Source organism: Jaculus jaculus, chromosome 5 (genome assembly GCF_020740685.1).
Source record: "Jaculus jaculus isolate mJacJac1 chromosome 5, mJacJac1.mat.Y.cur, whole genome shotgun sequence".
NCBI classification, from domain to species: domain Eukaryota; kingdom Metazoa; phylum Chordata; class Mammalia; order Rodentia; family Dipodidae; genus Jaculus; species Jaculus jaculus.
Window position 1 is genome coordinate 170,018 of NC_059106.1, and position 16,945 is coordinate 186,962.

Below are 16,945 nucleotides of genomic sequence, written 5' to 3' on the forward strand. Positions count from 1 at the left end.
ACTTCATTGAAGTTCTGTGTGACTGTTGAGTGTCTGGCACCTTAGCTCCTGAGTTATTGCCCATCTGAAAGCAGAAACAAGGCTCTGTGGCTCTCAAAGATAACATCCCCAAATTCCCATTTCAGTTTCTTTCTTCATATTTTTATATTTGTCCCAATTTATTGTTAGATCTTTAAGTTAATCTCTAACTATACCTAATTTGTGAATTAGACTACATTATAGGTATTTATAGATAGGATTTTCTATACTATGTTTTAGGTTTGGTTCTATTGGAATTTCATTCACTTCCTGGAGGTTTTGGAATATGTTCTTCATAGGGGATAACATGGCAAAGTGGGGGAATGATCTACTGACAGAAAAGGAAAGGTATAATTTTTGGAGGTATCCAAGAGATAATAAATTTGGAACATGAGAAAAAGGGAGAGAAAGAGAGAGCAGTGGGGGTAGGGAGGACACAGAGAGAAAATATGAATGAGAGATGACAGAATGGGCATGCCAGGGCCTCCTGCTGCTGCAATTGAACTCTAGATGCATGAACTACTTTTTAAATCTGGCTTTATGTGGGTACTAAAGAATCAAACCCAGGTCATCAGTCTTTGAAGTAAACACCTTTAGCTGCTGAGCCATCTCTCCAGTCCACTAGAAATGTTTTAACAGAAATTATAGTTGGTTTATTTAGGATAGACTCATATTATTCAAGATAATGTAGCAAAGGACCTTATACTGAGGAATTAATAAATAATCTAAATGTGCTGCTCACAAGAGACTGAAAAGTTAGAGATCAAAGACCAGAAGGTGCTTTCTTATAGTTGACAACTTCTGCATATCCTTACATCAAGTGCTCTCAGGTATCTTTTATGAGGGCATTAACCCCATCTGTTATTATCTCTTCTACTATATCAGTGATCAATTGTCAAACTTCAACATAAGAATTCCAGGGGACCTCAAACATTCAGAGCAGAGCAAATTTCAGTTTCCACACTTATTTTATCAATTGTTAATTTCTATTGCCATTGTGAAGCCACAAAAAAACACTATAAATTTAAAACTAAATATGTGCTTTTAAAATTTTATTTATTTTTGTTTGAGAGAGAGGGACAGAGAAAGAGGCAGATATATATAGAGAGATAATGGGTGTGCCAGGGCCTTCAGCTGCTGCAAATGAATTCCAGACACATGTGCTACCCTATGCAACTGGCTTATGTAGGTTCTGGGGAATTGAACTTGGGTCCTTTGGCTTTTCAGGCAAGTGCCTTAACCACTAAGCAATCTCTTCAGCTCAAAAAACTAAGTATATTTTTGAAGATGATGTTGAAAATCCACAGTTTATTCACTTATACAGAAAACAATAGCTGTAAGATAAACCTCTTTTTAAATAGGTAGCATTTTGATAACTTTGTATGCTAATGATGGATCCATTGTTGAACTTTCTAGGTTTTGATTTGCTAATTAATTTGATTAGACTGTGTACTTGGAAAGAAGTCACAAGACACTGCAGCACATGCAGCCTCTGAAAATCCAGATATATGGAACATCAAGCAATAAGTAATGAGGATGTGAGTACTAAGAGCTTTGTTTGACACTCCATGAGTCCATGAGGTAGAATGTGAAGCAGTGCTGGAAACAAGTCCTTACCAAGGAGTACCTTAAAAACCAAGACAAACAGCACTAGGCTCCTAACATGTATCTTGGGATCAGTCAGTATTCCCTTAAGCTCTTGCACCTTTAATAGCAACAGTATGAAAAGAAATCAGCATCTGAATGATAATTCCATTCATAAGAAAAGCATTCATTTGTGCACATTCCCCAGAATTTATATTCTAGGGATTGAATGCATACTCAGCTTCTCTGAACAAGACTCTAAACAGCAGGGGTTTCCTCTCTAATCCTCACTGCCCAGATATTTAATGAAGATTTTGTATGCGCTGAATTTGCACCTCTGCCAGATGTAGACAGACAGATAATGCTAACAAATGAATCATAGTTTCAATATGTAAATTAGAATGCAACTATAATTACTGAGCTATTCATTTATCTTGGATACTAATGAAGGAGAACAGAAGTACGATAGCATTTTTATAGACAGTCAGCCATGGATAAAAGCCCAAGGAGAACATGGGTTTGACCTTGCCTGCCTTGCAAGACTAGAACCCATGTCTGATCCATTCTCATCAAAGATGGCTATGAACAATTTATCAGCAGCTACTTCCTTGAAGGCAGATATGCTAGACTCTATATTACTAAGGCCTCATCAGCAGCTGCTTCTTGCTTCTTCGTCAGCTTATCATACCTGGGTGGGCTGGCCCCTACTAAGTCAGCCTCTTGAGTCTCACCAGCCAATCAGATATCTTCCTTACACAACAGAGTCTGGTGTTGAGGCTCATCCTAATTGGATATTTAACTCATATAAAGGAATCTAAATATATGTGTAAATGTCTTGGACTGCTTTTTGTTATCCTGTCCTTTGGTTACTGGCTCGCATTAGTAAATTCTCCCACTTCCCAGCCTGTCTAAGAAGGAGGAGTAGCTCTTTTTGCATGAGTGCCTTTCTTCCTGCTTTCCATGTGTACCTTCTTCTGGAGGCTTTCTTGCATAACTATGTATGTAAAACTCTTTCTTTTTCATTTGGCCCCATTCATCATGTGGTTCTGCTTGAATACAAATGTATGAGTCTCTCTGCATTCCTTTCCAGACTGGATTTCCATAGAAAGAGTATCACAGTTGTCACATGTACTAATCGCTGACATCCAGAATCTAAGGCAGCTTTGCCGTCAAAAACCAAACTCTTGCTCTTGTGGGTCCCTGGTGCCTCTAAACCTGGGCCTCTGCAATGATGCTACTACCATTTACCTACAACCAGTGACATCACTGAGTATGATCACAAGTGATCTCTGTTTTGTGGTTTCGTTAGAGTCTTAACATGATAGGAAAGCATTCCATTTCCTATTTCCCAATAGCAATCATATGTGACAAATTGACAGAATTATCTATCAAAGATAAAAAGGTCCCTAATACCTGAGAAGATACTATCTGGTCAGCTACCATTAAGGAAATGGACACAATCCTCATAATAGCATTAAAAATTGCAAAAGATGTCGGAAATATTTTTACAAAGTATACAAAGTATTAATATTTAATGTTAAATTACTTCTGAATTAGTTAATTAGTATGACTATCTTATTTTCCACAGAAAGGAGAATGAACAAGTGTACATTTCTTTTCCTTTGGGACCTACTAAAGAACTCCAGTATTTAATTGTTATGAAACACTGGCATCTTGACAGAATACTGAGCATCTTTATGAAAACATTCTGCAGATTTCTTACTGCATAATCAAAATTATTGGTTCCTAACTAAATATGCTGTGAAACATGACCTAAAGGGGAAATTAGTGAAATAAGGAAATAGGGAAAGTCAATAGACTTTTTCATAAGAAGCAAGAAAGAGAGCATGTTGTAGGAGATCTTTGCTGATCTGGCAAAAGCTCTGGGAACATAGTATATTATGATACTGCAGAAATTATAATTCAGGCAAAAAAAAAGAGTCACTGTGGAAAATATAGTAACCTTGGATCATGTAATAATGTAAAAGTATAACTTTCAGACTGGAGAGAAGGCTCAGCATTTAAGGAATTTGCCTACAATGCCTAATGACCTGGGTTTGATTTCCCAGTACCCATGTAAAGCCAGATGCACATAGTGGCACATGTGTCTGGAGTTTGTTTGCAGTGGCTAGAGCTCTGGTGTGCCCATTCTCTCTCTTTCTCACTCTCTCTCCCCCTCTCTCTCTCCTTGCAAATAAATAAATAAAAATATTTAAAAATATATAACTTCTAATTACTTTTGGTTTTCTGACCATATGCAAGATTTTGTCTAAGACTAAAGTTTCCTCTTTACAAAGCACAATCTAAAGCAAGTCATGCATTTCTACATCATTAGGGTTTTGTCTAATTAAATAATACTTTAATATTTCCACCAAGCCAAGAAAACACATACATTTTTTGACCTGGATCACCACAATCAGTGCCCAATAATTGGCTGCTTCATTTTAGCCCTACCATTGTGAGTGAGGCTAGCTCACTTAGTTAATTTTCCCATGTTCTTCATTGTGTCAGAACCTGGTACTGTGAAACTGATTCTGTCAGTGTAATTGATGAGACAAGTGCTTTGGACATACAGAAAATGGTTTTCTAAGTGTCATTACATGACCTACCTCTAATTTACATGCAGACCAGTTGCCAAGGAGCCATCTGTAGCAGGGGGTTATTGGGCAGGTTTTCTGTTGGGTTAGCTCTGTGGGGCAGGGCCGTCCTTCTCCTTGCGTTGGCATAATGACAAATCGACTGCGGCTCATTTGACCTGAGATGATAAGGGAAGAATCAGTCAACTATGATCATGATATCTATATCTATCTATCTATCTGTCTATCTGTCTATCTATCTATCTATCTATCTATCTATCTATCTATCTAGATATACATATAGATGTATTTATTTATGATTATATGCATGATCACAATCCCCTCCTTCCACCCTCTTTTTTCTTCCTTTTTTATGACTCTTCTTGAGTTCATTCTTTCAAGCTAGTCCCTATTTCATTTTATATTTGCAAGCATATAGTGAGAGAAAGAAGAGAGAATGGGCGTGCCAGGGCCAACAACCACTGGAAGCAAACTCTACATACATGTGTCACTTTGTGCATATGGCTTTACATGAGTACTGGGGAATTGAGCCCAGGTGGTTAGGCTTTGTAAGCAAGCACCTTAACTGCTAATCCATCTCTCCAATACCCCTTCTACTTTATTGACATTAAAAAAATATATTATTTATTTATAAGGACAAAGAGAAAGAGAGAGAAAGAGACAGAGAGAAATAGAGAGAAATGGGCCCATCATGGTCTCCTGCCACTGCAAATGAACTCCAGGTGCATGTGCCACCTTGTGCATCTGGTTTAATGTGGGTGCTGGGAAGTTGAACCTGGGCCACCAGGCTTTAACCACTGAGCAATCTCTCCAGTCCCTGACAATTTTTATGCATCTACAAAATATATTTATTTATTTTTATTATTAGATATGGGAATGTTTTATATGTTAACATCACATGTTGGTACCATCTTTCCCCTCCTCCATGCCTCTTTTCTGAAGAGACCTTTTTCATAGGGAATGCAGGTCAACCCCACAGGGGTTTTGGGTCATGCATTGTGGTGGAGGGAGGGGGACAGGCAATGTCTGTGCAAAATGTCCCAACTTGCGGCTCTAACAATCATTCTGCACCCTCTTCCAAAAAATTCCCTGAGCCATACTGGGAGTATTTTAAGTATACTTCAGTGATGGGCACTTAGGAGCATCAGGATCTCTGGTTTGGTAGGTGTTGAATGTTCTCAGTATCTTTCTCAATCATCCTTGTGCTTAACTAAGAAAGCAGAGCTCCTGCTCATTTCCCCAGTTCCTCTGTAGTTTCAGCTGGGGCCAGGATAAAGTACACTGGATCATTTATCACCTCAGATCCAGTTCCCATCTGCAAAAGAGAACCAGATTCTGTGATGGAGAGTGAAGTCAGCACTGGTTAAATGGGATAACTATTATTAAGTTAGAGATAATTAAAAGGGTTTAGACATACTTGTAGTCCAAGCTTAGTGAGAGATGAACAATGGAAAGCAGAATCATCATCTGGATATGATTCTGACTGTTTGGCAGTTCCAGATATGGTTTCCTTTCCACTGAATGGTCTGTTAACCAATCCAACAGCATTTGGTTACCCACCATGGCTATGTGCCACTATGGCATTTGTGAGAGCATCATATCAATTTGTTTGCTTCTGAGTCACTTAGACTTTGAGTTACTTAGACAGATGTTAGCCGCTTTCCCCTGGTAGCTTATGTTGTGCCTTCCAGCACTAGATGGACTAATTGTCTGGGGACTGGCTATCCTCCAGATTCCAACCAGGTATTTCCATTGTACATGCCAACATTTTTTGGTATCTTTAGCAGTAGGGCCTTACCAATAACCTCTGGTGGGTAATCAAGTGTTCTGACAGAAGTTTGTCTTGTTTGTTTTGGGAGATCTAGTAGGTCTTTTTGATCAACAACTCATTGTGGATGTAGACCACATTCTGGTACAGAGAATTACAGTTGAGTGCCAAGGGAAAAGAAAAAAGCAGAGAAGGAAAACAGGAGAAATTTAAGGTTAGCTTTCATCTCACTCTCTCCAGAGCCCTTCGATTCAGGTGCTCCCTCTAAGGTCTTCTTGAGGGTTCCACCTTTTAGTCTGACTTCCAGGATGCAGGATTCTATGGTACCAGTTCAATTTGGATTCAGTTTCGTGTTCCCCTCACCCTCCCCCTTCCCCCAAGCCCTACTGTCCCCATTTTCCAAGCCTCAAGTTGCTATTCAGTTATGTCAGCAACTTGGGCTGGTCCAGGTTAGCAACTGCAGATGAGTGAGATCATGCGATCATTGTCTTTCTGTGATTGTGTGAGTTCACTTAGAATGATCTGTTCAAAGTTCAACCATTTTTCTACAAATTTCAATGTGCCAATTTTTTCTTATTGCTGAGTAGAATTCCATTGTGTAGATACAGCACGTCTTGGTGATCCATTCATCCAATGATGGGCATCTGGGTTGCTTCCAGTTTTTAGCTATTATGAATTAAGGAGCTATAAACATGGTTGAGCAAATATTTCTCAACTGAGATGTGGAGCTTGTAGGATAAATGCCCAGTAGGTGATAACAGGTTTTTTTGGTAACCATATTCATCCTTTTCAGGACTCTCCAAATTGATTTCCACAGTGGTTGTACCAGTTCATGTTCCCATCAATAGTGAATGACTGTTTCAATTTCTCCACAGCCCAGCCAGCATTTATTTACATTTTATTTTTTAATGTTTGCTATCTTGCTATCCTTACTGGGGTAAGGTGGAATTTCATAGTTGTTTTCATTTGCATTTCCCTAATGGTTAGGGATGTTGAATATTTTATTTTAAGTGTGTGCTATCCAGTTGTAATTCTTTCTCTAAGAACTCCCTATTTCATTTTCTGCCACAAGTTTGGAGAGGGTTACTTGAGTTTTTATTGTTTAGTTTTTGAATTCTTTGTAGATTCTAGATATTACATTTCTGTCAGTGGTATAGCTTGCAAAGATTTTCTCCCATTCAGTGGGTAATCCCTTGGCTCTGCTTATGGTATGTTTGCCTGTGCAAAAGCTTTTTAGCTTTATAAGATCTCATTGGTTGAATGCTTGTTTAATTTCCTTGGCTACTGGGGTTTTGTTCAGGAAGTCTTTTCCCAATCCTATATTGTGGAGAATGCTTCCTATGTTTCTTCCAGTAGTTGAAGTTTCAGTTCTTATATTGAGGTCTTTAATCCATTTGGACTTGATTTTTGTGTGTGGTGAAATGAATGGGTCTAATCTCCTTTTTCTATATATGGTCATCCAATTTGTTAAACACTAGTTTTTGCAGATGCTGTCTTTTCTCCAGTCTACATTGTTTGCAACTTTGTCAAAGATCAAGCAGCTGTAGTTGCTTGCCCTAAGGTCTGGGTCTTCAATTCTGTTCCATTGGTCTATGATTTTGCTTTTATTCCAGTATCATTCTGTTTTTGTCACTATGGCTTTGTAATGTAGCTTTAGGTCAGGTATGGTGATACCACCAGAGGTGTTTCTTTTGCTGAGGATATGTTTGGATATCTGAGGCCTTCTGCCATTCCATATGAATTTTGAGATCATTTTTTTAATCTGTGAAGAATGATGATGGTATTTTTTTTATTGGTATTGTGTTAAATCTGTATATTGCTTTTGGTAGAATTGCTATTTTCACAATATTAATTCTACATATCTAGAAGCATGGGAGCTCTTTCCATCTTCTGAAGTCCCCCTCTATTTCTTTCTTCAGTGTTTTTATGTTTTCATTATATAGTTCTTTCACATCCTTTGTTAGTGTTACCCCAAGTTATATTATTTTTTTGTTATTGCTATTGAAAATGGGACAGCCTCACTAATTTATTTCTCTGTATATGTGTCCTTTGCATATAGAGAAGTTCTTTTGTGTATTGATTTTGTATCCTGCCATCTTGCTGCAGGAATTTATAACCCTTAGAAGTTTTGGGATGGAGGCTTTCAGGTCACTTATATATAGGATCTTGTCATCTGTGACTATGATGCTATTGGCATTTATTTATGTTTTATTGTCAAGTATTGTCAAGTTTGTTTTATAGGGGTGGAGAGATGGCTTAATGGTTGGGCACTTGCCTGTGAAGCCTAATGACACCAGTTTGAGGCTCAATTCCTCAGGACCCACATAAGCCAGATGTACAAGGTGGCACATGCATCTGGAATTCATTTGCAGTGGCTGGAAGCCCTGGCATGCCCATTTTCTCTGTCTCTATCTTCCTCTTTCTGTCTCTGTTTTTCTGTCACTCTCAAATAAATAAATTAAAATAAAAAACCAAAAACAACAACAAAAAACTTAAAAAATGATTTCATTTTATAAACTGTGGCACATATATATTTATGATCATGATGTGCTCATTTGGATCATTACCTTCATGAGTAAGAAGTGGCCTTCTTTTTCCTTTTTGATTACTTTTGGTTTGAAGTCTTTTTTTTAAATTAGATATTAGTATAGCAACATCAGCTTGTTTTTATTTCCATTTGCTTGAAATATCATTTTCCAACCTTTCATCCAGAGGAGGTGTCTATTTTTAGTGGCAAGGTGGGTTTCTTGAAGATAGCAGTTAGAAGTGTTCAGTTTTTTGATCCATCCTGATAACCTGTGTCTTTTGATGTGTGAGTTAATGCCATTAATATTTAAGGTTATTACTGTGAGGTTTGTATTATTCCCTGCCGTGATGAAGTGTTTTATGTGGCTTGGTGCTTTCTTGTGATATGCACTATTTTGAGCCTGGTATATTTTGGTTATTGTGATCTTCTTGTTGGCTGCTCACACACTGACTGAGCAAGAACTCAGACTTAGGAGGAGGGAGGAGCCCAGAAATGGGTCTGGCCTACTCACCCCAGACTGCCACACCCACCCACACACTGTCCATGCAAGGAACTCTGAACAGGGTGGTGGGCACAAAATGTATTTTGGTTATAGTTGTCTTGCCTACCTCTGTCTTTTCTCTAGTCTTCTACTCCTTCCTCTGTGCCCTTCCTCCCTCCAACTAGTCTCTCTACTAGCTTGTTTTCTTTGGTTTTTCAAGGTAGGGTTTTGCTCTATTCCAGGCTAACCTGGAATTAGTCTCAGGCTGGCTTTGAATTCACATAAATCCTCCTACTTCAGCCCCCCAAGGCTGGGTCTAAAGGCATGCACCACCATATCTGGCTTACACTATTTTTAAAATTGTTTATAAATTATGATTTTTCTTTGTTTTTCAAGGTAGGATTTGGTTCTAGCCCAGGCTGACCTGGAATTCACTATGTAGTCTCAGGGTGGCCTCAAATTCATGGCAATACTGCTACCTCTGCCTCCCAAGTGCTGGGATTAAAGTGTGCACCGCCACACTCAGCAGAATTATGAATTTTTTTGTATGACCCTATCAGGTTCTGGTAATATTCTTATCAGGTTATATACCAGATCCTCTCTTCCTTGTTCCTGACTACATTGGAGAACCTTCCAAGTGGAGTTATTGGTATTCCCTGTGGGGTCATGAATGCATCAGTAAGACTCTGTGTGGGAGCAGAACAGTGTATCAGGATGCTCCTTATTACTTTGTGGTTCTTACAATATCCCATCCTCTTTTCTTCAATAATTCCCAAGCCTTAGCAGGTGTGTTATGAGACTACTTTATTGGCAAGCTCTCTGAAATTTCAGAATTTCATTTCTGCTTTGAGGCATTTTAAGCATCCTCAGTGTGTATCATCATCTCCCTGGAGCTGATTGTCTGGCTAGCAGTGCGAGTAGCATTCATGTTTAGATCAACCATCCAGACAAGATGTAAATAGCTGTACAACAGTGGCACAACAGCCTATGAAAGGAATTTATAGCTCTCTGATTGGATATGAGGCCAGGTAATTGAGAGAGAGCACATATTTGGTACTGAGAACTAAGGCCATAGATTCCAGAGAGATGATCTCACTGACCTTTGGCCAAGAGCAATGGCTATGCCCACACAAAATGGGTTATCTGCTAATCCATATTGCTCACACTCTTGGTTGGAGAATGAGGTTTATTTTACAGAAATTAGTGAAATCCAGGGAGAACCAAGACTCATCAATATGACAAGAAAATATAGTCTACTGCCAGTATGAGGGAACCCATCTCCATCAGATCTGCCAGAGTCTACGAGACATTCTGAGGAAGAGACAAGTTATTTTGATCTTTGTGTTTAAAAAAAACTCACATTCTGCCTGTCTTCTACTTTTTGAGTCTTCAAGTTTGAACTCTCTATCATTGCAGAATAGGCTGATTTTGACATGAAGGAATAGTGGTGTCATGCACAGGAAGGGACTGAGAGGTCTTAGTTTTGAAAAGAGTGTAACATGTCTAAGGACCTGTTAGAGGAGTGTCAGGGAGTGAAGAGCTAGAGAAAGTGTGGGGTCTTTTAGTAGTTGTGAAAGATACTACATTTATATTCTAGTAAAACAGAAAGTGGGTAATGCTTTTATAGAGTTCCCTTGAAAGCCTTAAGTGTAATTTATACTTTCTTACTGCCAGACCTCTTACTTATTGGAACTTAGATAATATAAAACTAAATTTCTCTTCATAGACAAATAAAAAAATAACAACTAGGAAGTTAGAAACTAGATTCCCATAGCCTCAACTGTTTGTGAGTCTTTCCCATATCCTCCAGTGTTTGTGATTAAGCCTTGCACTGGTCCCCAACTGATGGAGTCTTTAGGAAGTAGACCCTTGCTGGAGGAGGTATGCCACTGGGGGGTAAACCATGGAGCTTATTAGTCCAGCCTACCAGGTGTTCAGAACTACTTTACTCTTGCTGTTTCCTCCTAACTGATGTGACAAGATGTGATGCCAGTTGTCTGTTCTGGCTTTTCTCCCCATGATAAGGCTTCCTCTCAAAACTGTAAGCCAAAATAAAACCTTTCTTTCCTGTTTCTGGTGCTGTGTCCCAACAATACAAAGGTAACTGCAACAGTATAGAAAATATACTTAAAGTAAAGGTACTAAGATTATGATAGAGATGGAATATAGGAGGAAGAGAATTTTAATAACTGATAAATAGTAGGAAGAAGTGTGAACTTGGCACCCAATGACCAAAGTTGCAAACAATTCTCTCAAATTAATGGACTGAAAGCAAGGTGATTTCATGAAAGTCATTTACCTTCTCTGTGCATAAAACTAAGAATATAGAGATTCCTTACTATCTGAGGATAATTAGTGTGGAGAAAAATACCACTTAAATGTGACTGTTTTAGTAATATAGTTATTTAAATGAGAATTAATTGGTACTTAAATCTGAAACCAAGTATATTTTATGTCAACTTCCATAAAGATTATACCTACAACAATGTTTTACTATCAGGATAAAGAAAAAATTAAGCCACAGAAGTTTCTTACATAATCATGACTGCATTATTACAAATCTATTTATTCATGACCAATGCTTAAGGCATGTTCACAAAGTCCTTTACTCTTAATCAATTTTATTTGACATTCATTTAATCTTTGCTGTTGAAGACAATTCCATTTTCTACCCCCTTTGCTGTGGCCACCCATTCCATTTGAAGCTAGAGATTAAGCAGCAGATACCCTGATCAACAATGGTAGATTATGTGTGCTAATGGGAAATATGTTGATTTGGGGATGATTTTATCATATCATGAGCATTTTAAAATTATGTGGAGCATAAGACCCAGAGACCCATAAACATGAATATTTTGGGTGGAGAATATTCAGTTGATGGAGACTTTCCAGAGATATCACATAGTGTATAAGTAAAAATGATCACATATAAAGAATATCTTGCAGAGTATCTAAAATATAGTAAACCTTTAGTAAAATTATCACTTCGTAGAACTGACCTTTACACAGGCTTATAATGGGTACATGACACATGTACCCTGTTGCTTCCTATACTCTGTTGACTTGTTATGTACACAGCTATGAAATTCTTAATTACTCAGCCAAATCCCAATCTTTCCAATCCCTTATGCTTATTTTCTGGGCTACTCTGTGTTCTGGTAAGAGTAAGTTCTGTTACCATTTGTCATATGTGTGCTTATACTTCCAAATCAAGAGGAAAGAATATCCATAGATGCATTCTGAGCTTACTATACTTTGGTTTGTGTTGTTCATTTAAAGTATAAGATAAGGTACTAGCCATCTACCAGAATCTGGATTTTATGTTGGATATTGACAACATGCCAATGCTTTTTAGAACAGAAGACAGAGTTCTCTGAATTTTTTTTTTTCCAATTTAACAAAGATCTGTATTAAGGTAGGGAAAGTTTGCTTTTTGCTAGCATTTCTCTCAGGACTGTTTTTTTTTTTTTTTTTTTTCCCTTCCTTGGGGAATACTGAGACCTCAACAATGGTGATGCTGGCTTAGTATCTGTCTAAACAGAAATAATTATTTGCTATAAAAGAAAAAAAGATTGTATTACAAGACCTCCCGATAAAACCAGGCTGTATAATCAATATGATACTAGTTATAAAGACTAAACTGAAAATAGAGAGAGGCCAATCCTGACTCTCTCATATAGGTTTGAGGCATATTGACACCGACTGTATTTTCACTAAATTCAGCAGTTGTCAGACTGCACAGTGAATCTCCCCTGGCTAGGTGCTTCTGGGATATTTTAAGCAATTCTAAATCCTCAAAGATGGTTAAATAATTATCAAAGTTTTCCACATAGGTATAAAATGAATAGAAAGATTCCTCTTTTAAAAATTTATCTCTTAAGTAAAAAAAAATAAAATATAACAATTGTCTGCTATATCATACACATTGTACTAGCCATCTATTATGCCATTGGATTATTTGAAAAATATGTTGTGTTGTGGATAACTGTGGACAATTTGTATATGACTCAGGCAAACAATGTAGGGGAGGGTGTGTATATATATAAGGTATGATGGAAAGCCAATATGAGAATAATGTATAACATTGAGAAAGATGCCTATTTAACCTTAAACAGCTCATTATATAAAACATCTAAACATTTTACTTTAATATATAGTCAACTCCTAAAAACTGTAATGTGCACATATGGAGATACACTGCTGTAGCAGCAATAGCTTGTGAAGTGATCTGAAGCTTCTAACATGTTTATGGATATTTCTAGTTATGCCTTGTTTTTCACTGGTTCATTATTTCATTTGACTGTGGAATGAAGGGTTTAAGCATATGTAAACTTGGTTTGGAATGGCCATCCAAAAGCTGAATCCTCCAAAAAGTTACCCAATTCACCCTTGGATTAGGGTACCACATCATTAAACTCAAGTTAGTGCTGGTTTTCCTGATAGTCACTAAAATTCATATTAATGAATAGGATGTTTACATTCTTATCTAAAAAAAATTATTTAATGTCTATTTTTATTTATTTATTTGAGAGCAAAAGAGAGAGAGAAAGAGAGAGAGAGAGAGAGAGAGAGAGAGAGAGAGAGAGAGAGAGAGAATGGGCATGCCAGGGCCTCTAGCCTTCATTCGAACTCCAGATGTGTGTGCCTCCTTGTGCATGTGGCTAACGTTGGTCTTGGGGAATCGAACCTCAAACCGGGGTCCTTAGGCTTCAAAGGCAAGCGCTTAACCACTAAGCCCTTGATGGAGACTTTTCAGAGATATCACATAGTATATAAGTAAAAATGATCACATATAGAGAACATCTTGCAGACTATCTAAAATATAGTAAACCTTTAGTAAAATTATTACTTCGTAGATAATTTCCAGCCCTTAATGTTTATTTATGAGAGAGAGAGATAATGAGAGAATGGATGCACCAGGGCCTCCAGTCACTACAAATGAACTCCAGGTACATGTACCACTCAGTTTAAATGGGTCATGGGGAATCAAACCTGGGTTCTCTGGCTTTTTATGCATGTGCATTAATCACTAAGCAATCTCACCATCCTCTACATTCCTATCTTTATCCTTTTGGATTTAATCTTCAATTTTGGTACCTGGTATTTACTGTTATGTAGTCATAAGTACTAGCAGATGGCCAAATAAATGAAAAGGAATTAAGAAGAAAATTGAAAATATCTTAATAACAGATAATCAAACTGCTTAATTTATTCACTAATTTTAGTAACATTTTTCTATGGTTAAGCATTTTTTTTTGAATAAGAACTTCAGCATTATTGTCATTACTTGTTATGGAGAGAGGGGCTAAGTTATTTGGGTGATTGCCATGTAATCTGAAGCAGGAATGATATGCATGCCCTTACTTATCTTTTGTTTTGTCCTTGTTCCACTTCCCTTCAACTGTAACTCTTCAACCCACACTCATCTACATGCATAAAAACTACTTCAACAAGAGCTCAGCCCCAGGAAAACTTCAGATATAGCTAGAATATATACAATAAACAGAACCTCATAGAAGTTAAATAATTTTGGCATAATCACAGTAAGAAGGACTGGAATAAAGGCAAACCTTTCTCCAAAGTAAGATATTTCCAATAAATCTCATCTGGTTTATGTCATGAGTATTGGATTAGAACTTCAGTTATTAGATCTCAAGAAAGCCTAGTATTTGCACTTAGTCCTACCCTGTGCAGTGAACTTGTTACTCAAATTCATATAAGTAACATTTTCTTTAACCAAAAGGTAATTAATATTAACATATGCACATCTTACCCTAAGACAAATGTTTACCTGCTTCATTTTTAGACATTCATCAGAATAATTAAAAAAAACAGTAGAAAGTCTCATTGCATAGAAAATGCTAATTTTCTTTTGAGGTAGGGTCTCAGTCTAGCCCTGACCTAGAATTCACCTTATAGTCTTAGGGTGGCATCAAACTCATGGTGATCCTCCTACCTCAGCTTCCCAAATGCTGGTATTAAAGACATACACCATCATACCCAGTCAAAAATGCTCAATTTTACACAACTCTTTAAGTTGAACGTGTACTAAAAATGGTTGAAACATTATATTTTTAGTTCTCTTAACAAATGCATTTATAATTTTATTTAAATGAAAAAGTTATTGTAAATGTATACATGGCAAACATGATAGGATCAAAGTCAATGTCAAATATAACAGCTCTTAACTATGTGTTTGGTTTTGTTAGAGATGTGGGACTGACTCTTAACTCATAACTAAAGCCCATTGGCTTGTACTCTAGAGTAATTCCTTGGCTTATCTGAAAATTGATTCAGTTTCCAGACATTTTTCATCCCAGAGAGCACCTAATGTAGGCAAGACAGATTGTATAGGTCATTCAAAGTACAAATGACTCTACTCTCAGCCAAGATCATCTGTGTAAAAGTGAGACAATTTATTCAAGAAATAATAAGACTACAACTTTAGAAAACAAAATATAGTGAGATATCATAGGTGGTGAGACTGCTCTTTGAAGTAAAGATGAAACACTTTTAAATTTTGGCTATCAAGAGCTCTAGTCTTTCAATCTTGGACCATGTATATGCCTTTAAATTGCTTTCATACTTTAATTGGTTCTTTTCTCAACCATCACATCAATATTTTCAAAAGCTAGTGGAAGTAGATATGCCTCTTAACTGAATATAGACAATATGAAGAGATCCCATGGGTTTCAAGATAAGAAGACCAAAGAAAATGGTTTTGGCAAACAGTATTACCTTATCCATTTTCATAGAAGACCATCAAAACCACATATTTCTTGTCTATGTGATTAACAGCTCTATTTGTAGTAGATGGACTTGACATTATGCCATATTTGAGAGGCAAATTTCAGAGGGACTTCTTAAGGCACTAATACAACTGGTTTGTAATCTAAGATCTATTTCCTCTATTTGTTATAGAGTATAAAATTGAAAAACAGGCTATGAATCTCAGATTTTGGACTTTTATATAGTTTTTTTCTAATCCACTATTCAGTTTTTTGTATTCATGATATAACAATTACTTCACAGAGTAAATGAGTTTAGTTGTTATAGCTATGAAACTCAAGCCTGATCAAAGATTCTACACAATCAGATTTTCTGAAAATACCAAATGAAGGCTACAGGCTTGCTCTTGGCATCTTGGGAAAAAAAGAAATGCAAATTGGAAATTTTAAGAGAAGTTCTATGTGCTGGACTTAATGCAATATAATTTTTTCATGATGAACTAGAAAAATCATTTGCCATGTGGGAAACACAGGCAGCAAGCTGGATTATATAGTGTAGAAAAATTATATTGACCCTTACACAGTGAATTAAAATATATAAAATAGGAAAAATCATAGTCTAGAATTGATGACACTCTAAGAATCATATTGGTTAAGTAATAATTATAAATAATTCATGCTATGCTAAATTTGTGGAGTTCTACATTCCAATCAACTGATGAAAAGTCAGCAGACAAAGAACATGACCAATCCAAATACTAAAGTTCTTCTATTGAAAGCTTTGATCTCTGAAATCTATCTAAAATATCCCTTAGTGTATGCTTATAATCAATCTCTTTAACTTGAAATAAATTGGATTCAAACTGTTCTGACCTTGAAATCTTTAACACAATTAGTAAGTAAATGCCAAGCTTCAGGTGTACATTAAAGGGGCTTTGAAAATAAAGTAAGAGCTCATTTCAAAATTTCCCTAAGATCAATGAAGTTCTGTGAGTTTGATGGTAAAGTGTGGCTTACTAGTTGCTCAACAACTCAGTGAATTCATAAGTAGTTGTGTGAACTTCTGTGTTTGATACAGATATCATCCCAAAGCTGCAGGTGATAAAGATTAAATCTTATGTAACTCCTAAACTTCTTTAATGGGACTATACACACTCTATCTCTTTTTATGTCTACTGCCCCTTGCCACAATCAGCAGGAACAAAGAACAGCTTCTACTGAAGACAGCTGCATACACACTGC

At 36.8% G+C, this 16,945-nt stretch overlaps 1 protein-coding gene across 6 annotated transcripts in view; it reads right to left on the reverse strand.

Moving 5' to 3' along the window:
• The window catches only part of Thsd7b (thrombospondin type 1 domain containing 7B), a 797,324-nt gene that overhangs the window by 22,967 nt on the left and 757,412 nt on the right, over positions 1–16,945 (reverse strand). For all 6 annotated transcript variants that reach the window (XM_045150956.1, XM_045150957.1, XM_045150953.1 and 3 more), the window contains one exon: positions 4,212–4,357. In XM_045150956.1, coding sequence (XP_045006891.1) covers positions 4,212–4,357 — 146 coding nt within the window. The remainder of the gene's footprint in view (positions 1–4,211; positions 4,358–16,945) is intronic.